Consider the following 25,657-nt stretch of genomic DNA (forward strand, 5'->3'; position numbering starts at 1 on the left):
AGTCCTAGACTTGACATGGACTTGTCATTGCAGTATGTTAAAAATATATAACGGGGATAAAAGTGGCATCATATTTTAGTATTAGAAAAAGTTACTTCAATGAGCTTTGTTTCCTCCCAGCTTTGTCGCTGTCAATTTTTACTACAAGTGCAAGCATGTGGCACTGTTCCTCTGCTTGTAGGGGCAGAGAAGATGACAAACTGAGTTGATTTTCATGTATCTGTTGAAGTACATTGCATGTCATGCCTGTTGAATGAAATCTGATTATGTTTGTTCTATTCATGTTTTCCCTATTTACAAAAAATTTGTTGTGCTGTATGTGTTCTTTGCAAAAAAAAAAAAAAAAGCCAATGCTAACTTTTTCTTTGGTAAAAGATTAGGTGAAGATGAAGCAAAATCTGTAACTTTGGTTGTTTTCATGAAATATGAACTGCGGAATACAATCCTGATACTTGGGATTCACAGTTCAGAACAGCCATGACTACTAGAAGTGGATCATATTTTTAACTAATAAATAAAAATATCAAGACAATGACAAAGAAATTTGTTTGTTTTGTTACATTCTTCATTTGTAACTGCCCTGGTACAGTCTTTTTTCTAAGATCCTGATTGTTCCCACAAATGCCATCTAGATTTTTTCACCGTCTTTTGTATTGATTGCTTTTATGTAAGTAAGGATTTCAGTTCAGCTTCCTTCTCTAAAGCAATGAAACTCTGCATAACTTAGAGTGGATTACATGGTAGCTTTCATTTGCATCAGTTTAAAGGGACTAGAAACCAAGTAGCTGAGTTGTGTTCCTAGTTAGAATTTAGGAAGAAGATACCATTGCTTTTCTGCAGTCATTCACTTGAAAACTTGGTTTTAATGATGTAGAGGAAAGACTTGTATTTTTCATTCTCTGTTTGCTGCTTGCTTGGTAGTATTGGGGATTTAGAACTGGTGATGTGTAACAATTAACAGCACTGGTGTTTAGGCATTTTGGAAAATGGCATTTTCCAAAAGAGTAAAAATGGACACAAAGTCCACTTCAGATGTCTGAACACCCAAGCTAGCTAGGATCTGTTATTACCAAGAGATTGCAACAGATCATACAATACAGTAAGATTCTTTGTTGCATCTTGTTAGTGTGAAGATCAATGACATTCTGCAATGAGGAGTTTTAGCTTTTTTCTGATGTGTCCTTATTGGAAGCTTTGTTGTGTCATAGGACAATCTACCTGCATATCAAAACTGTTGCTGTCTCCCACAGTATAGATTACTGAAACCAATCAAAATATTTTGTCCTTTTTAGTGTTTGTACGGGTTTATTGGTATATTTCTAGTTGGATTTTGTTTGTCAAAGTGGGACAGATATGGTTAAGCATGAACTAGTTAAACAGCATTGTCTTGTTATTTTCTTTCCACAGTTTTAAAACCGTGAAATCATGGCTCATTCAAAGACGAGAGCCAATGATGGAAAAATCACATATCCTCCAGGAGTCAAAGAAATCTCTGATAAAATATCTAAAGAAGAGATGGTGAGAAGGCTAAAGGTTAGTAAGCAACTAATTGCTTGCAGATTAAAGTTTCTTGTAAAAGATGTTCATTAATCCTATATTTTATATCTGAAATGGGTTTTTTTTCCCTTTGGGCTTTACCTTTTCTAGGCATAGAAGGAGAAAATTGTTTGCTCTTGTGCCTTCTCTTCTACCACTTTCTTGAAATGGCTTGTTCAAAAAAGGTTTAAATGCATTTAAAAATCACAAATAGAAATGAGCTGCCTTAATTTAAAATGCTGCTTAAATTTTATTTCAGCTCCTATGCTAAGTCAGTACTTTCATTGTTTTCCAGTATTTTCCTCTCTAAAAGAGAGCAATAATTTTGGAAATAATTTGTATACGTCTCAATACATTCTTTTTATGCCTTCACACTCTTCGGTTTGTTTATAAAAACCTTTATTGTTGTTGTTTTAGCCTGTATCATGATGAAGGTAATTTTTGTTATACTTTAGTATATATGCTTTGACTACACTTACAGTCTTTGATGTATTTCTGTCTTGAATTTCTTGACCATTTTATCTGGCCTAAGTGTACAGGAAAGTTGGACAGAATTGGAGGCTAATTTTGTTACTACAGTTCTGCATCTACCTTTGTACTCTCACAAAAAGGCAGGCCTGTATTGTGCAGGAGGAGTGCCTACAGCTTGGGCTTGCCCTGTGAAACAGGAGGGAACAGATGTGGGAAGGGAACCTTAAGTATTCTAACAGATGAAGGAGCTTAATTTGCAATTTTCTGAAGTAGCTTTAAGTCAGTTGGAACTATGGGTAAATGAACAAAAACCAATAAAATCCCAGACCACAAGGGCTGCTTCTTGTCTTCCCCCCAGTAACTTGTTTAGGCTTTGGGATTTTGGTTGATGGACTTCAGTGAGTATATTGCATTCTATGGTACTGAATAAAAGACAATGTTTATAACTTTACATATGAATGATTCCTAAGAGAAGGAATTCTTTGTTAGCACTTGCATATTTTTTCCAGCTTGTGGAAATGCAGCACCACAGTTCTTACTAATAATTTTTCTCCTGTAGCTTAATTTCATTTCTGACCTTGAATGTCTAGTCCCTTCTGTCAACTTGATTTGTCTTGCAGAATAAGAGGACCTTGTAAGATGTCTTGTGTTTCTTGTTAGTTGTTTATTCTGGCTATGAACTCATTGGTGCTCAGGCAGGGAAAAAACTGAAGTATTTCTTTTATAAGAGGTTGAATGTTCCATGCTACACCACAAGTGTACAAAACTTCAGTATAAACACAGTTGCAAGTGCTAAAGAACAGTGGTTGATAAATAAGTGAACTATTAGCCTCTTGATTTCTCTGAATGCCAAATTCATGCAATTATTAGGGAAAAAGCACTCTTCTGTGCACAAGCAGACGTTCTGCTGTTTGTTGATAATGATATATTAATATAAATGCAAATTATTGAGAAATCTGAGAATAAAATGGAAAATATGCAGAATGAATTTCTGTATTAGCATAATTTACATTGGACATTTTATGCATTTTGAATTGATGCCCTCTGGAAGTTTATAATAGATTTCAAAATGAGATAGAAACCAAATGGTGACAGTTGTCAGCTAGCACTGAAGACAGAAAGAAGGTGATAAACTCTTGGAAATGATGAGTAGTGTGAGAAAAGCATTTTTTCCACAGTTTTTTTTAATACACAAGAACCAAATCATCATCTAATGAAATATTAATTTTAGACCAGCAGTCTAATAATGCACTTTTCTGTCAGTTTCATACCAGTAAATTCCAAAGCTCGTTTCTGTGGAATGATGTAGTAAAAATTGAATGGGTTAAGAAATATGTGCCACATCTGGAAGATGAAGCTCCAGGAGTATAAATTGTGGTGGTCTGGGTGTGATTTCAGGCTCTGGAGTCCTCTAACTTATTGCTTTGCAGGAACCTGGAAAACCAGGCTAGGACAACTAACTTGTTGTCCTTTGTTTTTCCTTAAACACTGTGATGGATTGCTCTGCAGACAGGATGACTGATCTTTGTTGTCCTGACTTGTACAGATGTTCATGTTATCAGGGAAAAAACATGAAAGGTTCATTTCCAGAGTAGAAAAACTTGCATACTTGTTGCAAGAAGTATGAAAAGACTACTTTTCATGGAAGTGAAAACAGTTCTGACTTGTAAATTAATTAGTGTATAAGGGCACCAGTACACTTCAGGTCTTGTGCCTGACTGCGGAGGCCTTTTTTTTCTTGCAATGGAGGTTGTGTCTGCCTAAGCTGCTGATCTTTTATGCCTTTTTGTAAAGGATTCTCATATGTTTGAAAACTTCACAGCTTCTGTGATCCTAGTTATGTAGAAGTTTGGGATTTTTTTGAGTTGGGCTTCTTACTCCCTGACCAGTTATAGTAAATTTTTTGGAGGGGGAAAAAAACCCAACCAAACAACAAACTATAGCAAAATAAAGTATTTTGCAGTGTTATAGGATTCTGGGACTTTAAATTATTATTCTTTGAATAACATCTCTTCTTGCACTGAAGAAGTAGATAGGAATTTTGGCTTTAATTCTCAGGATTGTGTAATTAAGGGTTTAGTATAATTTTGTTAATTTTACAAGAGCTGAACTCCTTAAAATAACTCTGCCTCTGTGAGTCAGATAAGAAATTACTTTGTTTTGTCAATAAATTTTTCTCCTTCAGAAAGTTTTTCAAATATAAGAATTCTTACCAACTAACAGTTATTAAATATAGCTTTTCCTACTTTTGTTTTATTCAGCATGTTAAATATTTGGTGTCCCAGACTTTTTTTGTTCCATGACTTCAGTAACTGGATCCTCATAATCCTAGTGGTCATTTTAGTCTTGTTGGACAACATCCTTGCCACTCAGCTGCCTGGATTTATATATCCATTTGCTGCAAGTGTGGGCTCTGCTTCTGGACAGCACTGGGAATAGAATTTTCCTCAGAGCCGTAATAGGTAAAAAACCTTAAACTGAAAGAGAATAGGAAGAAAAAATCGTCTCTGAATAGTTGAGAGAGAAACAAATATTTTTAATAAAGTTTTGCCATTGTCTGAATTTTTAAGTAACAGTCTATTTTTAAGTAACAGTAACAAGCTGTAACAGTGAATCCTTTTGCACTTCTTCAATTGTCAAACTTGATTATATGGTTTCTCAAAAAGATTTGGGAAGTCTACAACTAGACTTTCAGTATTTCTTCTGAGGCTATGTGTTGGTTCAGTTGATAGAGGACTTGGCCAGGTATTTCCTGTGCCCTGAAAAATGAAAACACTGGTTGCTCAAGTAAGTACTACTGCATAGCTAATAATGCTTCTGACAGAAGTTGCAGAAAACCAGAAAAGAAACTTTTAGTAAGGATTCTGTTACACAAAGCATTTAATTTTATATACTAATGTCTGTCTGTCTATTTAGATGGTTGTGAAAACTTTCATGGATATGGACCAGGACTCTGAAGAAGAAAAGGAGCTCTACCTAAATCTTGCTTTACATCTTGCTTCAGATTTTTTCCTCAAACATCCTGATAAGGATGTGCGTTTGTTGGTAGCATGTTGTCTTGCCGATATTTTCAGAATTTATGCCCCTGAAGCTCCATACACTTCACCGGATAAACTGAAGGTAAATAAAATTAATCTCTTTTTCCACAGCAGGTTTTTACACTCAGTGATTAATACAATTGGTCACGACTGTTTTTTGCCTCCTTTTATTTCTGGTTCAGCCTAAACAAATCAAGGTTTTCACTTGATTTTAGGATGGGATTGGTCAAGTCAGTTGTCCATGACTTAAAGGGTTATATAGTACATATTCTAATAACTTGCAGAGTTTTGGATTTGTATTGAAAATAATTATTTTATTGAACTGTTTTTGTGATTTGTAGGTTAGTTTACTTTAGAAATATTTATTATATGTATAGCTTTTATCAAAATCACTTGCAAGATAGCTAATACCTTCGCTTGGGGAAATACCCCTGCATCTCCAATTAAACTACCAAGAGGCAGGTACTTGTATGTTTATAGGTAAAGGCTCTATTGAAACAAAGATAAAGTACTTTTGTACAGAGTTAAATGATATTTGATGTGGCTTGGGAAATTCTGCAATTACAGACATCACTGATCCCACTAGATGGAGATGGTTGATAGAGAAATGTCAGGTTTGAAAACGAAGTACAGATCTGACTAATTTGTTCCAAAAATAAATAAATTTTTTATTATTTTGTGAGTTCTTTTACTTTTTAAGGTAGAAATCTAACTTAGTTCCCAACTCTCAAAATCAAACTGTTTCCCTTGTGCAGTCAGAATCCCAAGTGATGAACTGAGTTTTGGGGGAAATCTAGGAAAAACCAGGTGAAAGTAACACTGAAAAATGTGTGCTTTTTTTGTGTCCCTGATATAGAAATGTGTGTGGTCTTTTTTGTTTAGTTTGGTTTGGTCTTTGTTTGTTCCACAGTAGGATAGAAAGGTGGTTGTGGTGGATGGTCTATCTATTATCACTTAAGAGGAAATCACTCAATTTCTCATCTAGTGGTTGTGCCAGCAGTGCTTCCTAATTAGGGAAACAGTGCCATTCCAACTGCTGTAGTACATCTTTTGTTAACAGACATACTGGAGAGATATCTAAGGATTTTTCTTAGTTCTGTTTTCTTAATTCTGAATTAGTGTGTAATCAGAGGTACAACATCTACTTCCTGTACTTACTGATTGCATCTCTCACCTGGAGATGAATATTAGCTTTCTCTACTGTGCTCTATTTAAGTCTGGTTTTCAGGTGTCCTGATTACTATTTCAGTTTTTAGTATATGTTTTCATTTGCTTGCTAGGCTTAGAGCTTTAATTTATCCTTCTGAGTTGGGCTGACTAAGTTCCTCCTTAGAGTAGTTGATCTACCAAATGCTACTAAGCTTCAGATTTCATAGTGTACAATATTGGAAGGTTTACAGTACTGATCTCATACCTGAAGTATCAGAATACTACAAACACTGCTGGAACAGAACTTGGAATGGATGAGGGACTTCCATTGCCAGCATTGAGTTCTGTAATCTGTGTGGATTTCAGAATTCAGTTGCTTGATGCAGTTTTTTAAACATATTTTGAGAAATAAAGACAAGACAAACAATAGGGACCTTGGCCTAGGGCTACTGGGGTAGGTTTCTTGCAAACCCATTTCTTCTGAACTCAGCTTTTGTGGTTGCAGGACAAGCTCTGATAGAAATGTCGAAGAGTTCCCTCCACTTTATGACAGAGGTAAGAGGAAGAATGCTTCCTCTTGGGTTATATCTTGGCACTATTTTTACCCAGTATTTAATATCAAATCCATACTGCAGCTGAGTCTATTCTTGTATGTGTAACACCAAAGTTAAAAATGGCAAAGGGGAGTGCTAAAAAGGTTTAATTTCTTGAGAGGAAAAGACTTAAATCTCAAGTTTTTGCCCTTGCTTCAGACTCAGTGGATCTCTTTGTAACTTAGGTGTTGTGCAGATGGGATGCTGAGGAAAGGGATAAGAATCTCAGGTTTTCCTTTTTGTGGGTATCATCAGTGTAAATCTTGCATTCCTTGCTGATCATTGAAAGCGAGTTGATTGCAGGGATGGAAAATGCCATGAGTAGAATAAAAACAGAGCTGGAGTAGGTTTGCTCTGCTGGGATCTCAAAACTTCTAACTTTGAGCTCTCCTCAGTCTTTGTAAAGCCTAGAGCCCAAATCTAATTTTCTGGTGGGAAAATAATCTAATTATTTATATGTGTCAATTGAAAACGACTGAAACAGAAGGACTGTCTATCTGCCTCTGCTGAAGTACCCCTTAAAAAAGGGTAAAATGGTAGCAGAACTTCAGTTATCTGAAGGTGTTCTCTGGTGAGAGCCATGACACTGATGATTACTGAATCCATTATGCAGTTAATTGGCATCATGACAGCAATCCACAAAACAAAAAACCTAAACCAAAACAAAAACCCCAAGACAAACAAACAAACAAATCCTCAAAACAAGACCAAAAAATATCCCTGAAGTTGAAGTGTGAGCACTTTTGTTTTTGAAATCTGGATTCTAATGTAGACTTGCTTTATGCAGTCTCATGTGAAAACCTATTGTCCAGTTGTGAAATTATTGCAATTTTTTGGCTGCAGCCAAAGTTTATTTTAGCCTGTGTTTTGAATTTATAAATGCATGTTCAAGTGGTATGTTGTGTGTGCTTAAAAGAGGGAGCAATGTCCTTAAAAAAGGGGGAAAATGTTTGGTCATAGTACATGAGATATTAGAAATTAGTGAGTACTTCTGAGTTTAGTCTGTGTTGCTGTCTTTAAATATGAAGAGGAAAAAATAGTTTAGGAGTAAATGCTTACTTTTTCATACCATGCTGTTATTTGAAGCATTCAGGTGTTGGACTTACTGTGCATGTATCCTGTTCATTAATGTCTGTAGTTATATGCAGCACAATGATGAGAACTTTCTATTGGAAAGTTAGTAGGATCTTTGAATCACATTCAGTAGATAAGTATTCCATACTGAGCTGTAGGATAAAAACTGAGATACTTGGTTAAATGAACTGATGATGATTTACCTCTACAAGTAAAGTTTAACACAAAATAATTAACACAGAGCATGAGTTCTAAGCTTAAGTAGTTTTTATGTTTGGCATTGGTCAGTCTGTCATGTGCCCCCTTTCTTCTTCAGTTCATTCTTATTCTCCCCTGGGACTCAGTTTGTATTTTACAGAACCTTCCAGTGTTTTCCAAAAGACAGCTTTCCTTTTGGGTGGGGACTGATGGCCTGCTAGTGTTCAGGCACTGATTTTTAAAGGAGGGATTCTTCAGATGAGCTTTTGCATGAGAACTGAATGCTTCTGAGTGGTTGGAGACCATTAGATGTGTCCTTTACATGTTTTGGTTTAATTTTAGCTGAAGAGTCTAGATGGTGTGCTCTTTAAAGGATCCTGAAGTGTGAACCAGACAATGATCCTTCTCATCATCCTTAACTCTTAAAAATCAGTTTCAAACCAAATTAAAACATGGATATAGCTGTAGCTCTGAACAGTGTTTTGCTGTGCTGTTTTTCCAAGAGTTGGTGATGTCAAATGTAATCTAATTCTTGATTTTACCTAGATCCCCAGTAAGTGCTCAGCTTAATGATTAAGGCTGGATTTTGTGGTTATAGTGTTGGGAAAAAAGAAACCATATTCTTGTCTTTTGTCTGTGTATTATTCTTGGGGGTTAGGAGAAATGGTCATTTTGAAAGTGTTGCAGAAATGCCTTTTAGATTATTTCTTGGATGGATTTTCAGGATTAACAGTAAGGCTCTCTTCTATTTATTATGGCAGCTTTATACCTTTTGGAATATATCCTTTTGGAATATATTTCATTTACACCTAGGTTGTTGGATGAAACATAGATATAGTTGAGGCTGTGAAGAGTGTTTCTGGTAATATTATTTCTAAATATTTTGTTTTAATATAGTTGTGTTAGCTGGAAATTCACAACTACGTTAATCTGTTAATTATCTGAATGTGAAAAAAAATTTAAGAAGATACCTTCCTGTGTGTTTCTATTTAGTTCATAAGTGGCTATTTGTTCCTTGTAACCTGCTTCAATTTACTGTGTGAGACTTTCTGAAGGAGTCTTCTGGTGGTGAAAGTTGATAGAGGAAGCAGGAGGAACTTGGTTTATTAGTTTTTGCAAGAGATGTTATCTGTGTCAGTATCTTGATGACTGAGAAATGCACAAACAATGCAGAGTGAGCATATAATAACATCTCTTAGGAAAGGTGTAGTTGTGTAGTTGCCTACTGCTATTTTCTCCTTCTTTTGAAACTGAATGTAATATGAAGTAAAATTCATTGTCCTGCTGAATAATCATCTCTTGACTTCTGCAGCCAGACAGTTGCAGCTGTGTTTGTCAAGTTGAATGCTTTTTTTGGAAATGAAAAACATTTGTTTCCTTAGGAAAAGGTTACTTCTCAACCCTTTAAAGAAATATGAAGTATTTTTAAATTACTCCTTGACATTTTCCATGGTGTTTTTGTACATGATCTTCTTTTTGGTAGTGAAATAATGTCTGTCATTGCTGCATATTTTTTAGTGACTAAATAATACTACTAATTTTAAAAGGTAATTATTTTACATCGAAGGTTTAATTGCAGTTTATTGAATAACTAGCACTTCTTTCTTTTCAGGATATATTTATGTTCATAACAAGGCAACTTAAAGGTTTAGAAGATACAAAAAGCCCCCAGTTCAATCGATACTTTTATTTGCTTGAGGTAAGCTTCATAACTTATTTTATAATAATTGTTAAACATGATCTTTCCATGTAATCATGTGTTAACTACTCCTTTTATTTTTTCCTGTTCCAACACAGAACATTGCTTGGGTCAAGTCTTATAACATATGCTTTGAATTAGAGGACAGCAATGAGATTTTTACCCAGCTGTATAGAACGCTGTTTTCAGTAATAAAGTGAGTATTTTCACCTCAGATTTCACAGTATTTTACTGCATGATTGAGGTCAGCAAGTTCTAACTTTTATCATTAATGAGTTTTGTAATTTAGTTTAACTAAAGGTAGCAGAACTCTGTCTTTTCTGTTTTAATGAGACAAGACACACTGCACATCATCTTTTTTTTCCTAAGAAACTTAGCTTTAGTTGTCTTTTACTGCATTTATTTTATTCTGTTATTGAAATTGAATGCTGTAATATGCAATTGTAAGGAATTTGGAGAATTATTGCTGTGAAAACATGATTCAAAAAGTAGCAGACTCTAGAAGGTACTGCTAGAGGTAGTCCAGTCTTTTCCCTTTGTTCAAACCAGGTCAGCTTGAGCAGATTGCCCAGAACTGTAGCCAGTTAGGTTTTGGGCATCTCCAAAGATGGAAAGGCTGTGCCGTCTCTGGGCAACCTTCTAGTGCTCAATCACCCTTTTAAATGTCTGAATGGTATGTCTTGTATTTCACCCTGTGCCCACTGCCTCTTGTTCTGTGCCTGGACACCACTGAGCCTGTGGTGTAAGGACAGTCTTGCCCTGTCTTCTCAACTCCCAGCATCAGGTATTTAAACTTACCAGTAAGTTCTTTCCTAAGCCATCTCTTCTCAAGGCAAAACCAAAGATGTCAGCTCTCTCAGCCCCTCCTTCCATGAGAGCAGCTCCAGGCCCTTAATCATCTTTATGAACCTTTGCTGGACTTGAGTCTGTGATGTGTGTGTCCCTTTTGTGCTGGGAAACCCAGAACTGGACACAGCACTCCAGGGGAAGTCTCCCCAGTGCTGGGCAGAGCAGAGGGATGCTCTAATACACTTTCTTTTCATGATAGGGACAGGGTCTTACTGCAGTAGTGAATGAGGAGAGCATGAAATTTAAGAATGATGGTATATGCAATCAAGGAATCAAAGTACTTTGATTTTTAAGAAAACTTGTGATTTGCTGATTTTATTCCTTGTTGTTTGCCATCACCACAGGGAATATTCTGAACAGAACTTTTACTTTACATAGATATTACACTAAGAATTCTTGTTTTTAATTTCAGCAATGGTCATAACCAAAAAGTACACATGCACATGGTTGATCTAATGAGCTCTATCATTTGTGAGGGAGATACTGTGTCACAGGAACTTTTGGATACAGTGTTAGTTAATCTAGTGCCAGCACATAAGGTAAGATTTAGTGGCTTATGTTTTTTTTTTGTTCTACTGTTTGTTTTGTAATCATGATTTCTTGGATGTATGTGCTCAGATATGTAGTTCTAATTGAAAGAATGGCTGTAGCAAATGTCTTGATATTATCTGGATTTCTTTTAGCAAACAAGTAATTTTATATAGAAAATTCAGTCAAGTTTCATTGCTGTGATATACTTTCCATAAGCAAAGTATCAGTAATCTAAAAGGTTGAATATCCTATGAATTTAAACACAGGGTTTTTTATGGCCTGTCAGTGCTGGTAGAATGGAATAGAGAAGTTACATACATCCTTTGGAAAGTTTTTAATTGATGTAATGCTGTATCAACAGTTCAAACTAAGGTGCTGCCCTAGTGGGAGGGAAAAGGTTGTTATGACTGCTGATTTGTAATTGGCTCTGCTGCATTTCAGAAAAGTTGGCTTGGTGTTATTGTTATGTTTCTGATGCAGCCATAGAATCAAAACTCTGTGCAGAAATGGTGGTTCAGGAAGAGCCCAAGGAATGTCTATCTTACCTTAATAAATCATGTCATGTTTAAAAAAAAAAGTCTCCTGTAGATGAACTGAAGGAAAAACTTCAGAACTGTGCTCGTGTTGTGATACTTAAATGTTTAAGAAGCCTGGAAGTCTGACTCCTTAGTTCAGGAATTTAACTGTGTCCTACTGAAATCTCATGGGCTACTCACTTGTAAGTTGTGCATGACAAAAAAAGACTGTGGGGAATTATCTAGGAAATGTGTCCTTTAGCTGTATTTTGGACACTTCTAATAGCTTTTTTTTTTTTTTTTTCTTAAAATATGTTCAGGAATGTGCTAACTGCTGTAGTTTCTAAAAAGTGTATGGTTAAGTGGTTATTAACAGATGCTTTGGAATGCCTACTAGTGTACCTTTACCACTGGCCATTAATTTCAGTAAATAAGTAGCACATAAATTATTTTCTATTGACTGTGAAAGACTAAATGCTTAATATAGGTCAGTAATTTTTTTTTTGCACCACTGGATATGTTTTAGCTGTGTTCTTCAAGGAGTCTAATACTTTTGTGCCAGGACTAGACTGAAATTGGTGTGGCTAAAGTCCATATTTATAAAGTAAAGCTTTGCAATACAAAATACAAAAGCAAGAATATGCAAAATACTTCAGTTTGTGTTCTCAGTTATTAAGAATCTATTGTTTCATTGTGTCATCTGTGTTCAAATTGATTTGACTGTACTATTTTTATGTTTCATGTTTAATAAACTGTCTTTGAGTTGAAGAATTTGTATCCTGTTAGGATGTCTGTAGCACTAAAGCAATTCTGTTTCATAGTGGATTCAAAATTACTGACTGAATATTTTAATAAGGAAAATATGTTTGGGGGTTTGCATTTTCTGCTGTTTTTCTTTTAATCAAAATCTCTCTGTCTATAGGATGCTTGTTTATAGCCTGCTTTCTAACAAATAGATACATAATGTCAGATTGTATTCTGAGTATCTTTAACTTTTTTTTTTCCATACTAACGGAAAGGAGCTTCTCATATTTTTCTGTTGCATCTCAAAGTCTTCACATGGTGAATTTTTATTTAAAATTATTTAAAATTTGGGTCCTCTCACTACTTTCTGTGGCTACTGATGTCAAGTTGGAAAGGTGTAATAAATTCAGAGTTGAGCATTTTTCCACTCTTCCATTGAGCACAAAACTAGAAGGAGACAAAGGATCAGGTCCACCACAAAAAAGAACTGTGTCTTGGCTGAGGTCCCTGTTCAGCTGTGTGGGTTGTGGAAAAGGGAAATTGAATGATCAGACTGGTCACCAAAAATGGCATAAAGGCAGACATTGGTGTAATGGTCTGTAGGGAATTCCCAGATTTCCTAGGGACCAAAAAATATCTTTGATAGAGTGGAAGGAACATAGATCTGCTACTAGCTCTATTTGAAGATGAGATCGAGAGATTGTTGAAGATGTGACAGTTATGTCTATAGAAAGTGACACAGTGGTATATTTTTAATATGCCTAAAAGGAGGGTTGTGTGTGAGAGGGAATGTGTAGTGGCCTTTTGAACTGAATGGTTGTATTGGTAAAAAAAAAGTTGTATTGGTAAAACAAGACTGAGCTCCTCAAATCTCAGTCTGTATAATTTATCTAACCTGTGGTCTGTAAGTATGTGTTGGGAGCAGAATGTTCATCCAGTGGCTGAAATTCAGCACTGGACAGCTTTAGGCAAAAACTACATAAATATTTTTAAGCGATGTAGTAATTAGTTGAGCAGTTTACAAAATGGTAATTCAATGCCGTTACCCCTTAAACCAAGACAGTATTTTTCCAAATATGAGAAATAGTTATGGTCCATAGTCCTGAGTGGGAAGTGTAAAAAGCAATGGTGTTCACAGGATGGCTGCAAAAACTCAAGCATAAAGAGCATATACTGGGCACATGATATATTACCAAATGTCTGTATACCCTAATTAGTAGTCACTGGAGTAGTGACAACTCTAAACTACTGTATCTCCTTTGAGTTCATCATCCATCTCACTTAGTCAGGATAAAAGCCATACTAATGTAAACCTGAATGAAAGCAGTTTACACCAATATCAGAGTAGAGGCATGCTGGAGTGTGCACAGTCTTGCTGGACTAGTACAGCTGTCAGATAAGCCAATAAAATGGCAAGCTTAACTTGTCTGACCATGTGCTTAACTCCTAATTTTGATGCTGAATTATTTTTTTCCTTTTGTAAGTTCTCTTCTTTTCTATCAACTCAACTGAAATTCTTTTGGTAGGATTATATTAGGAATGAATTTAAGTGACCTAAACCCAGATAAGATCTGGCAGCAAGGGAGAAGAGGTAGTTAGTATGAAAAGGCAAGAAAAATTAATAGTTTTCCTTTACCCTTTAATAATCTTTTTGTATTATAATGCTTTTATGGCAGACCTGAAAACAATTTTGTGTTTGTGCAGTGTGTTAGAAGGCAAACTGTACTTTATTTCCTTGGGTGTTTGCCAGTGTTCCATTTTCAGCCTCAGAACTGCTGCAGGGAATCCCACATTGCACATCCCACATGCTTTACATGCCTATGTTTTAGAAAAAGTGCTATTGACAATTAAATTCTTAACTGTCCCTACTAGGCATTTGCTTAATATTTAGTGTTATCTATGTTGGCAACACCTCAGCTGAGCCTTTTGTCAGCTGTCCTTGATCTCTTTACCTTCCTGAGAACAAGAGAATCTCTTGAAACTGTTCTCTCAGGTGCTCTTGGGTACTAATTCAGCTGCTGTACCATTGATAATAATAATAAAACTGAAGATGTTTTTCAAATTCCAAGTAAATAATATGTGAAAAATATGCTTTTCAGGAATATTTGCACTAGATACAGACTTAACATTTGATTTTCCTCCCAAAACTACAAAATAAAGGCTGGATTGATGCTAGCTTAGTCATTTCCTGTAAATAAAATATAAGGCACTTACCTTTTTTTCTTTTAAGGGATGGGTAAAAATTATTTCACTCTCATATTTTTTTGATCTTTGTTAAATTGATTATTGAGAAGTCACTGGAAAAGTAATTGAGAAACAGTCAAATGTGTATGAATTTCCATCACTTCTTGCGCAAGAACAAATAATTTTGGCTCTGTGGCATACTCTGCTGAAGAATATTGTCTGTGTGAGCACAAAAATGCGTGTGCTGTACTGTCAGAGAGGTTGCCACTGCTTCTTCTGTCCAAAAATAGAAGTTTGTCATTCTCATTCTAGAGAAAAGCAGGTATGAACAGTAAATGGACAAAACTGTTGATGTTTTCCCAAAGTATAAAAATCTTGAAATACCAGCAAGAAATGCCTAAAAATCATGGTAGAAATTGAGACAAAGGAGAGAACTTGTGGTTGACCAAGATAGCCTCTATTCAGTTATTATTGCTGGAGGACTCCCAAAGTTTTAAAAAATGTGAATGTTCTCCACTGTTTATTAACATTCTTTTCTGAAACAAACCAGGAAGTTTTGGGGGAAAAAGTCGGGTTCAGATGTTAAGTGTAACCTCAGTTTTCTTGCAGAAGATTTGTGTTCTGCCTTCTCAGGTGTGGTTCTTTTGTTTCTGCTTATCAATCAATATTTATTTTGATTTTTTTCTTTCAAGATGTAGTAATTGCTAATGATTATTTTAAACAGTGTTACCAATCTATGGCTTTGTTCCTACCCTGTTCAGGACTCTAAAATCCTTAGGCCTACTGGATGCTTTTACATGCTCCTAAAGGCATCTTGATTAAGATAATTGTCTCCATAATGAGGGCTTTCTTAAATCGTTAAAAGATCTTGAAATACATGTCAGTTTTATTTCCAAACAAATGGGAAGGTTGTATAGATAATAATGGTAGAAGAGCTTATCTAAAAACAGAAGAAATTTGTCAAATCAGATGTTGTCCTTTTAAAATTTCTCCCTAAGGAGAAGGAAGCTTAGGATATTTTTGTGCCTGTTGAATTAGTCAGAAGGTTTAGTTCTGTAAAAGATCTTTGAACCTACTTGGTAAACGCTGTGCTGCTCTTGTTTTCATTTCACCTAAGGCAGTGCCACTTTCACTGGTTTCTGCTTTTTCCCTGAAACTGGAAAATGAGGAGAAAACTCGTGTGCTTTTAAGACTCTTTGATACTGTTATTTTCAGAAAGTGGGGCCTCTGGACATTTGAGGGTCATGACTATTGGCACTATTAAATCAAGTACATGAGGCATGAAAAAATAGCTAACTTGCCTTAGCCACTTATGCTCTAGACTATTTTTCCTCTTTATAGCTTTTTTTGATAGATACTTGCATTACATTTCCTTCTTACTCAGGGCTGCAAATAGCCACTTCTAGCATTTGTCTTGGGAAGCATTAAGCTTTGAAGTGAGCTGCTGTGCAAAAGATACAAGCTGAAACTGTAATTAATGTGAATCAGAATGGTTCTGCCCATTGGAACTCTCCTGTGCTAGGTCTGCTGTTTAGACTTGTTTTATACTAAACCAGATCTTGCTTGTGTCCAGAGTTCCCTCTTACCCAGGTGAAAGTGATTTTCTTTCTGTTGCTGGAGGTGAGCTGTGAAGTCACGAAGGATCAGAACAAGAATTACAAGTGGCATACATTGCTTGTTATAGTCATTTGTGCCTTCTCTTTCCTGAACCATTACAATTTTGAATAACAGAAAACAAATTATTCCAGTGGAAATACTTTTTTTAAAATTTCTTTTTTATTGTTGACCATAAAGAACAATCCAGTATGCAGTGTTTTCCCTTTCCTGGGACATGGAACAACTGTACAGTTTTGTAGTAAGATGAAAGAATTTTATATATTAAAATATTTTTCCTGAATTGGAATTTTTAGTCACCTTCTCTATTGGCTTTGAGTGAAACAGACACTTAAGGCAGGAGTCTTTGTAGTGTTTCAAGTTCACCTGACTTAATTCTATCAGTAGGCCAGTCAAAGACTTTTTTGTTTTATATTATCAGAAAATGGTAATCTGTTCCCACTGCTGTTTAGAAGCCTATAGTTCTATTGGGTTTTTTAAATTTCAGACAGCTCTCTCCATATCCTTTCAAATCTTCTCTTTCATTCAGCATCTCCAAGGAAAGAAATACCTTGGGTTGTAGCATGACACCTTGTGTTTGCTTCGCATTTTGCTACTAGAAGTTTTCTTCCTTTTATGGTGAGAAATATTTTAAAAAAGCAACCACAAACTGCCCCCTTTTTACTGTTGGATTATAAACTGAGTATACTACTTTTTTTAATTGCAAAGACTAATAAAAATTGTAGAAACTATATTTTTGTAGAGTTTTTTTAGCTATTAAAATACTGCATATTCTTGTGTATTGAAGACTTTTTTCTTCATTCTTCTGTGTGTTAATCATCTGCAGTGGGTGTCAGAAGGGCTGAGTTGCATTTTCTCCTGAAAATTTTTGAAAAATACTTGTGATCTAGAAATTGGAGAAAGAATGTAACAACTAGAGCATGGAGAATGTGTGTAGGGAAAGGGAGAAAACAATGATAGAGCAATAACCCATTCAGACAAATGGAAGGATAAGAATACTGAAGAGGGGTTATGTTTTTTAAAATTTTTGTATTAGTTTAGTTTTTATTTTCCCATAAACCAAAATTCTAGGGTTTTTTTCTTTGTCTCAGACAACAGACTACCTATGCATGGTGTGTTGGAGAGGCTGTGGTGGTGATTCACAGATGGCTGCTTGATGCAAGGGCAGAATTGCATTTTCTGTACTCCTGTTTAGTGGTGACTCTAAATGCCTTTGTGTTGCTTTGTATCACTTTACTGGTTTTTGGGAAAACTGATAAGGAGGAGCAGTAAAATGCAGGCACTGAATTCATGGAGCATCAGTTTTAGATGTGCAACTGCAAAGTAAGTCCTCATCTGCCTGGAGCTGTTTTTTTTTTCCTCAGTAATACCAGTGAACCCTACAAATCTCTATTTGGAATAGCTTTGCTTTTACTATATTATTTTTATTATTGAAAATATAAAAAGAACGGGCTATTTCTTTAATGCATTTACCAGTACTTGATGGCTTTAAATTCTTGGTTTTGTTTTTAGATAAATCCATGTGCTTATAACTCTTCTGGTTTTTTGTTTGTTTGTTTGTTTGTTCTTCCCCCCAGAATTTAAACAAGCAAGCCTATGATTTGGCAAAAGCTTTACTAAAGAGGACGGCACAAGCAATTGAGCCATACATTACTAATGTAAGTGACAACTGGAAACAAACATGGAAATCAATACTTTCTGTAACTGAGCAGTGTTATAAAAAAAATTAATTGCATGAAAACATGAAAAGGGCTGAAGAACAACTTTTTACAGGTTGTCATTTTTCTTTGAGAGAATGATTGTATTAATGAAGCACTGTCCTTTTTTAGTCTAATTATTTACCATATAGAATCTATTAAGTACTTAATACTTGAAATTTTGGAAATGCAATGGATAATTTACTTCCTACTGTCTTGGAAGACCTTGCAATTCAATCCTTAGAGTGACTGGAATACCAAGTGTATTTTTATATATTGTTCTGATAAAAATACCTATGCACATTGTAAGGAAAATTTGCCTTTTAGTAAGGAGATAAGACAATTTAGAGTAAAGAGAATTGAAGATAGCAGAATTTTAGTGCTGTTATCACAGTAGTAGAAGAGGAAGGAGTCTAAGAATAGATAGTAAAGAAGAAAACTGCGTGAATTGAGGGTTGTAGCAGAGTTGAATGTAGACATCATGGACACTAATAGAGGATGGATGAGGGGAAGTAAAGATCAGAGAGGAGTATGCTCTATCTTGAGCTGCACAATAGGAAAAAGAATAATTCTCTTATTTTTTAAGCAGTTGAGGATTAGCAGGTCTTACTGCATCTATCCAAAACCTCAGGAACTTGAAAACACTGGAAAACCTTCAGTGCTTTCTGTTACTTTCAGACTTGCAACATTTAGAAAGTGGGTACTTCCTAACATTTTTAAAAATCCTCAAAAAAAACCTCTTACTTAAAACCTAGTGTTTGGGAAGGTGTTGGTGCATGGGAATGTGTTTTTAATTTTCTTAATCTGTAAAGTTAGATTACAAACTGGGTGCCATTTTCTGAGCTTTCAGGAAGTCTTTACAATAAGCATCTTCCTTCATAGGAAGAATGCTCATGGGGTCTTCTTCTCTTTCTTTCTCATGAGAGGTATTTTGTGACTTTGAAAATTTTCTTTCTTGAGATACATTAAAAACACAGTATCAGTTAGTTTCCTAACCAGGATTATATATATTCAAGCAACTCTGTATCCTGAAAAGCAAAACAGTTCTTCAAGACAGTCTTTAACTTACAGTAAAATGCACTATAATATATATGTGTGTGTGTGTATATACATATATATATATATATGTATATAATCCTCTTTAGTTGCCTCTTACCCATCAGGGAGGATGTAGTTGAAAATAGTGTGGAAATATTTTCTTTAATGGGAAGTGTGAAGTTTCTCTCAAGTATGTCAAATTTACCAAGAAGAAATATTTGCTTTACAGTTGCATTATGCTGCTTGAATACAAATTCTGGAACAATCAGTTATCAACTTCTATGCTTTTACTTTCAACTCCTTAACCTGTCAGCTGTGTAGTGTAGTAATTAGCCAGTTGTTGCAGCCTTGCTTTAAATGTTAGAATACTTTTGAAATGATGGTTTTTTATAGTGGAATAACTCTGAATATAGTCCCACTATAAAAATGTATGATGCACTTAAATTCCTTTTAAGTTGTGTTTCCTAAATTATTTTTAGGCCTGCCGGGGCAAACATCTTGTTTAATGTGTTTTCCTTTATGTATAATACTTGATACAAGACAATGATATTTTAAGACTTCTGCTATGGAATCCTGATCTGTGTGTACCACATTCCATCCTTTTTCTTTTAGGAGTGAAATTAATGTAAGGTTAAAAATGACTTAATGTTTTAGGATTTAGCATAGAATTTAGAAGAGTGCGTGTATACTCTCGTCCTTGATTTGTAATCTGTTTTGTTTCCCAGTTCTTCAATCAAGTCCTCATGCTTGGTAAAACATCAATTAGTGACCTGTCAGAGCATGTATTTGATTTGATTTTGGAGTTATACAATATTGACAGTCACCTCTTGCTTTCTGTACTACCACAGCTCGAATTCAAACTTAAGGTAAACACTTCTACCCTTTCTATATATTTGAAACATGTATGCTTTGACCATTATTGTTTTGGTTTTTTCCTTAACTGACAAGTTCTTCAAATTATTTGGCAAATAGAACTAATAACTATATGTAAAAATTGCCTTCTCTGCATTGTTTAAAGGAAAACCCATACAGCTCCTCAAAAATGTAATTTAAATGGAAGTGTATTAACCTAGGGGGTGTGTGTGTGTGTATATTTGGGATTTGGTTGGTTGATAGTTTGGGCTTGTATATTTCAAGCAATAACTCAATTTTTTGGATGACTTGGGGGCTTGACCTGTTTTATTTCTGGGTTTACTTATTATTTATTGTGAAAGACATCATATTTTGAATATATATACTAATAATTTTGTCCAAATTGTAGTTCTGTGACAGATGAAAGAAGACATCTGGAATGCATCAGTATGTCTTGTAGCAATTGCTGCAATGTCTTATGATTTTTCAGGCTTGTTTCATATGTCTGGAGAATAGCTGGTGCTAGCTCTCTATTTTAATGGATATTTTTCTTTTTGACTTCCTTTTCAAAGTGTCTCCATCACTTGGACAAATGTGATATAACACATGAGTTGATTCTCCCTTCATTCTGCACTACTTTTATTCTATGTGTCATTCCACAGGGTTTCTGTGGGGACTGTGATTAGATTAGAATTACTCTGTTTGTATGTGATCTGTTACTAAGCTTGAGGGGCTGATGTGCAATGGGCCTCTTGTAAGTTTGAATGTTTTTATTACAGAGGACAGATTTTAGGTTTCTAGCACTTTTGCCCTCTTCTTATGGTAATATATATTATCCCAGTGGCTTGTTCATGCCAATTACTTTTCCCTAATGTTGCTAGGCAGGCACACTACACTTGCTGGATGAGAGGGTTTTTTAATGCCTTTGTCATTCTGTTCAAATTTCTGAGAGAAGTAGGGTTCAATTTACTGCTTGCTGACTGTGTCTTCAAAGTAGACCTTTTTTCAGCCTTTAATTCCTGTTTCTACAAATGGCAAACAATTATCAGTCTCACTCCAGTAAAAATAGTACTTCTGCAGCTGAAGGTGTTATTCAGGATATTTGATCTTACCTGCTGCCATAATAGTATATAATTCCAGTACCTTTCCCATCTGTAAATCCACTAAAATCTTCAGGTTCTTCAATTGTCATCCTACTCCTTCATTGACTCAATGTTTCATGATTTTCAATACTGATGTAATTTTTTAGTCTTATTTTATTGGATTCAGTCTAGTAGCCAATATCAAATTTTTATTTGTTTGTTTTGTTTTGTTCCCTCTTTACCCAGGCCGGAAAAAATTCTTGTCTCTTTCTTCAGCTAGCTGATTTCATCCCTAAGCATTTCCATGTTTTCTTTGTACTTCTTAATTTACAACACATTTTTTTCATGTTTGCATTTCTGTTCTTTGTTTAGTGTGCTCTTTCCAGATGATGTACATGTATTTTGTTGCTTTCTGTCTCCTTCATCCTTAGCGCAGTTTTCTTACTGTGGTCTGAACCCTTAAAGGGTAAGTGGTTTGCGTTTGATGTCTACAAGATCAAGTTTAACAATGTTTCCAGGAGATATGTAGGTTCTGATAGCTACATTCTTACCCCTCTTATTCCTTGTTGGCTTCTTGAACTTAGTATAGTTTGTAGCTATTCCAAAAGCACTGTAATCATTTGTTACTCCATGTGTGTGTTTTGATACTTCGGGTTACAAGAAAAAATAATATATGCCTGTTGTTTCCCATTGGCTGTCAAATGACCCATCTTTTAAAGAAGAAAAAAAGCACCTCTCTTTGGAATAGGATACCTCTGGTTTAAAGTTTGAAATGCTGGAACCGGTTTCCCAGAGAATTTGTGGGTGCTTCACCTCTGGAAGTCTTTAGGGCTGTGCTGGGTGGTACTTTGAGCAACTTTGGTCTAGTGGAAGGAGTTCCTGCCCACAGCAGGGTGGTTGAAGGATGTCCTTAAAAGTCCCTTCAACCCAAATCATTTTATGGTTCTAAATGAGTTGAGGGGTCTTTAAGATCTTTCTGTGGTGAAAATAGTATTTTGAAGCTAAGTGTTCTGAAATATGGTCAGCCTGTGTTTTTTCTAAGATCAGCACAAGTTCATTCTACATGCAAACCTGCCAGTGATGATTAAATACTTTCCACTCCAACAATAGCTTTAGCTTTACTCTGAACAGCAGCAGCTAGTGTCAACATTTTTTAAATTCAGCTCCAGGTTAATAGCTCATTAATGTGTTGAGAATAAAGTGTGATTTCAATAAAACTCAGAGTGATTATGGTTGAAGACAGCCAGTTTTTTATTGCTTCAAATGAAAAGAAACTAGAGAGCAGTAACCCTGTTACACTTGATGAAGCCTTGGTTTAGGTGACTGGTAAAGGAAAAACGTGCATGACAGTCCATACTGAAAACTGGGAGAGGGGAGTTGTATTTTTCAATAGAGGTCAATTAAAATTAACAATACAATAGCCAAGAGCTTCAGTGAGTCCTGCATATCATTCAGAGCTGGACTCAGTGGTTTTGTCTTTTCTGGATTTGGCACGTATTACTGTGTCGCTGTATGCCCAGTTAAGGAGCCTTGTCCTCCTGAGCTCGCTTACCATGGACTACTAGGTACTTAAGTTAAGGTTTGTACAGTATATTTAGGTGAAATATGTAGTTTCACTGGATCATCCAGTTTTTGTTCTATGAAATTGTCTGATATGGCTCTTGAATACAGAGTTGTGATTACAGAAGGCAAATATTCCAGTAGTGCTTAAGAGGTAGTGGGACAGTTTGTGTTTTCCAAGATCTCATATTGCTGCTTTGCTCCTTAGGATATTTGTGTTATTTCTTAGCAGATGATCATATAATCATAGAATACCAGGTTGCAAGGGACCTCAAGGATCATCTGGATAAAATTTTCATGGCAAAAGCACAGTCTAGACAAAATGGCCTAGCACTCTGTCTAGCTGGATCTTAAAATGGCCTATATCAGGGAATCTACCATTTCCCTGAGGAGATTATTCCAATGGCTGATTGATCTCATGGTGAAAAACTTTCCTCTTGTGTCCAGTGTTGAAGGAAAGCTGTGGTTGTCTGAACAACTGCGTTGTGGAGATGTGCCAGAATGATCTCATCTTGCATGCACTGAACACACGGAAGGGGACATAGTATCTTTACGAAGACAAATTGAATAATTTTCTCTATATTTTTGAAAATATTAATTTCTTTTTAGTTGGCTTCAAAAGCAGTAAGTGAAAACAAATTTTGGCCACATGAAGTACACTCATGGCAGACTTACCTGAGAAAGATATCAAGTATTCTGGCTCACTTGCAAGCTGAAGTGCAAGCTTGGTTTCAAGTGTAAAATTGGCTTGTTCTGCATGAATTTGAATGGATTCCTCCTGGTATCAGTAATGTTGCCTCTAGTTGCATGTTCTGTACATGGAACAGACTTTCTGTGTAATATCTTATTTCTTTGCTTCTAAACATTTAGCCTTGACAAAAGGAGGCTCAGGGGAGATCCTCTCACTCACTCTACAACAACCTGAAAGGAGGTTGTAGCAAAGTGGGGGAGTTGGTCTCTTCTCCCAGGTAATAAGTGACAGAACCAGAGAAAATGGCCTTGAGTTGCACCTTGGGAAGCTTAGATTTGGTATTAGGAGAAATTTCTTCACTTAAAGACGTGTCAAGAATTGAAATAGGCTTCTTAGGGAAGTGGTGGAATTACTGTCGCTGGAAGTTTTGAGAAGGGAAGTGCCTGTAATAGTTCATTCATAAACATGGTGGTGCTTGATTAACTGTTGAGCTCAAGGATCTTAAAGATTTTAGTTTTCCAACCTTTATAACTATATGATCCTGTGGTTCTGTGGCATGCTTTGAAAATGAAGTGATGATGGTTTCCCCCTAACCATCAGCTGAGCTTCTCTGAGCCATCTCCTCTGCCTTCTGGTTGATTTGTGGCTTGATGGGACTTTGAGGATGTAAACAAACATCTTTCGAGTTTGTAACTCATTACCTGACAGGATCCAAATCTCTTGCTCTTCATCTCCATGAATTTTTTTGCACTCTTTCTATCAGGAAACCTTCTGGTTTATCTTCATGGGTTGTAGACTGTCTCTTTGAGTGGGGGTAAAATCCAGGGACCTTCTCATCAGAGACCAAATAAATTTTTGACCATGTGTAGAGGGGTTAAAAACTCTTAATATGAAACTTGTGAGAAAGTTTAGGTATCTCTAATACTGTTGAACCTACTCACTGTTTGGGATGTAAACGATGTGGCCACCTAGTGTTCAAGCACCTTGCCATTTTGGTACAGCAGTGAAGGCACAGGTAAAGGCTTTCTCCCTGTGCCCTTCCTCCTACCCCCAGGTAGGCTGAATAGAGTAGAAGGTTGAAAGGGGACATGTGCTCAGCAATAAAAGGCCAGGGGAAGGAGGAGGAAAGGATTAATTTGTGTTCATGCTGTTTGTCTTCCCTATGTGAGACCCTGCTTTCCAGGAACTGCCAGGACATCACCCTGCCAGTGGCAGGTAGTGAATGAATTCCTCTTTTTGCTCTGTTTGTACACATATTGAACTCTTGTTCTGAATTCATACTGAACTCTTGTTCTCTTGATGTATGGGCCTTTTAACCTTCCTTCTTTTCCCTTCCTCTCTCTGCTGGAGAGAAGGGACTTGGGTGAGTATTTGGCTTTTGGTTGGGGTCAACCTGCCCTAGCTCTATAGATTTATGTAAAGAAAAAGCTCCTGTGTTCTCAGGTGGCAGAACTCTGTTGTTAAGCTCTGTGAAACTGTGTGAAATCATGGTTGCATCTTACTAGTAGTTTGGTTTTTGCCTGATTATGGAAAGGAGTCTGGGGAATTAACAGGAGAATGAGCCCTATATTAATTTAATTTAACCTCTTCTGTGAGGGTCAGTCATTTGTGCGTGATCTTGGCATTTTAAGGTGGTGTGTATAGAGATCTAGTACTGACACAGAAGCACTATGGGTTTGGGAAAGAGCTAAAAGTGTATTATTGCATGGGTCAGCTTGTAGAACAAACTAAAGGAAAGGAACTTTTTTCAAACTTCATACTTAAATTTTAGGAATTTCTGTTACAGAAAGCAAATAACATTTAAATGTTCAGAGAATGGAAAGCTCATGAATAGACTGTTTTGGAAATAATTGTCATGGGCTTTAGGCTTTTATCTTACTGTTTTAAACCAGTATGATGTAATGAATAAAATCAATAAAAGGATGACTTCTTATTTTACAGCTGCCTTTCTTCCTGGGTATGGTAATTAAAATTTTCAGAAGTTTCAGGTTACGTGTCCACTTCTTATTCCCAAATCTCTCCAGGCCCTGAGTGCTGCCTAGTCTTCTGGACTCAGTAGTGGTAACAATCTGACTGGCTTCAGCTTCTCTTGCTGACAGACTCAAATGTCTAGGCCAAAGAGCAGCTGCCTGTGTGCTGGGACCATGTATGGGGAACTGAAAATACCCATGTTTGGTGTCAATTTGACAAGTCATGATGGAACACTATTAGAGTGCTGGATTTACTTAAGAGGTGAAGGGTCTGACTCTTCAAGTACAGAGTGTCTCACAGAATGGAGAAAGATTAAGATTTTTTTAGAGTTTGATGCCTTTTTTATCACCCTCAGAAAAAGAGCAGAGATTAAAGTAGAATAAAGGAGAGAAATTGTAGCAGCAATGTATTCATTCAATAGGAAGTGCAGGTTTATTTTTGTTACCCCTTGGAGTGTATATAACCGTGTTTCAGGGAAGCCAACATCAGGGTAAAAAATTTAGAAGGAACCAAATAATTATTTACCAAGGTCCATAATCACAGGTATTTGTTGTTTCTACAACAGGACTAG

The 25,657-nt window shown here is 35.9% G+C and overlaps 1 protein-coding gene across 1 annotated transcript in view; it reads left to right on the forward strand.

Annotated features, from left to right (window-relative positions):
• PDS5B (PDS5 cohesin associated factor B) overlaps nucleotides 1–25,657 on the forward strand; it is a 101,256-nt gene that overhangs the window by 19,300 nt on the left and 56,299 nt on the right. Inside the window, exons 2-8 of the mRNA XM_058800654.1 lie at nucleotides 1,408–1,533; nucleotides 4,924–5,127; nucleotides 9,672–9,758; nucleotides 9,857–9,954; nucleotides 11,020–11,146; nucleotides 17,773–17,853; nucleotides 19,656–19,796. Of these exons, the coding sequence (XP_058656637.1) occupies nucleotides 1,426–1,533; nucleotides 4,924–5,127; nucleotides 9,672–9,758; nucleotides 9,857–9,954; nucleotides 11,020–11,146; nucleotides 17,773–17,853; nucleotides 19,656–19,796 (846 nt within the window). The 5' untranslated portion in view covers nucleotides 1,408–1,425. The remainder of the gene's footprint in view (nucleotides 1–1,407; nucleotides 1,534–4,923; nucleotides 5,128–9,671; nucleotides 9,759–9,856; nucleotides 9,955–11,019; nucleotides 11,147–17,772; nucleotides 17,854–19,655; nucleotides 19,797–25,657) is intronic.

This window comes from Ammospiza caudacuta, chromosome 2 (genome assembly GCF_027887145.1).
Source record: "Ammospiza caudacuta isolate bAmmCau1 chromosome 2, bAmmCau1.pri, whole genome shotgun sequence".
Classification (NCBI taxonomy): domain Eukaryota; kingdom Metazoa; phylum Chordata; class Aves; order Passeriformes; family Passerellidae; genus Ammospiza; species Ammospiza caudacuta.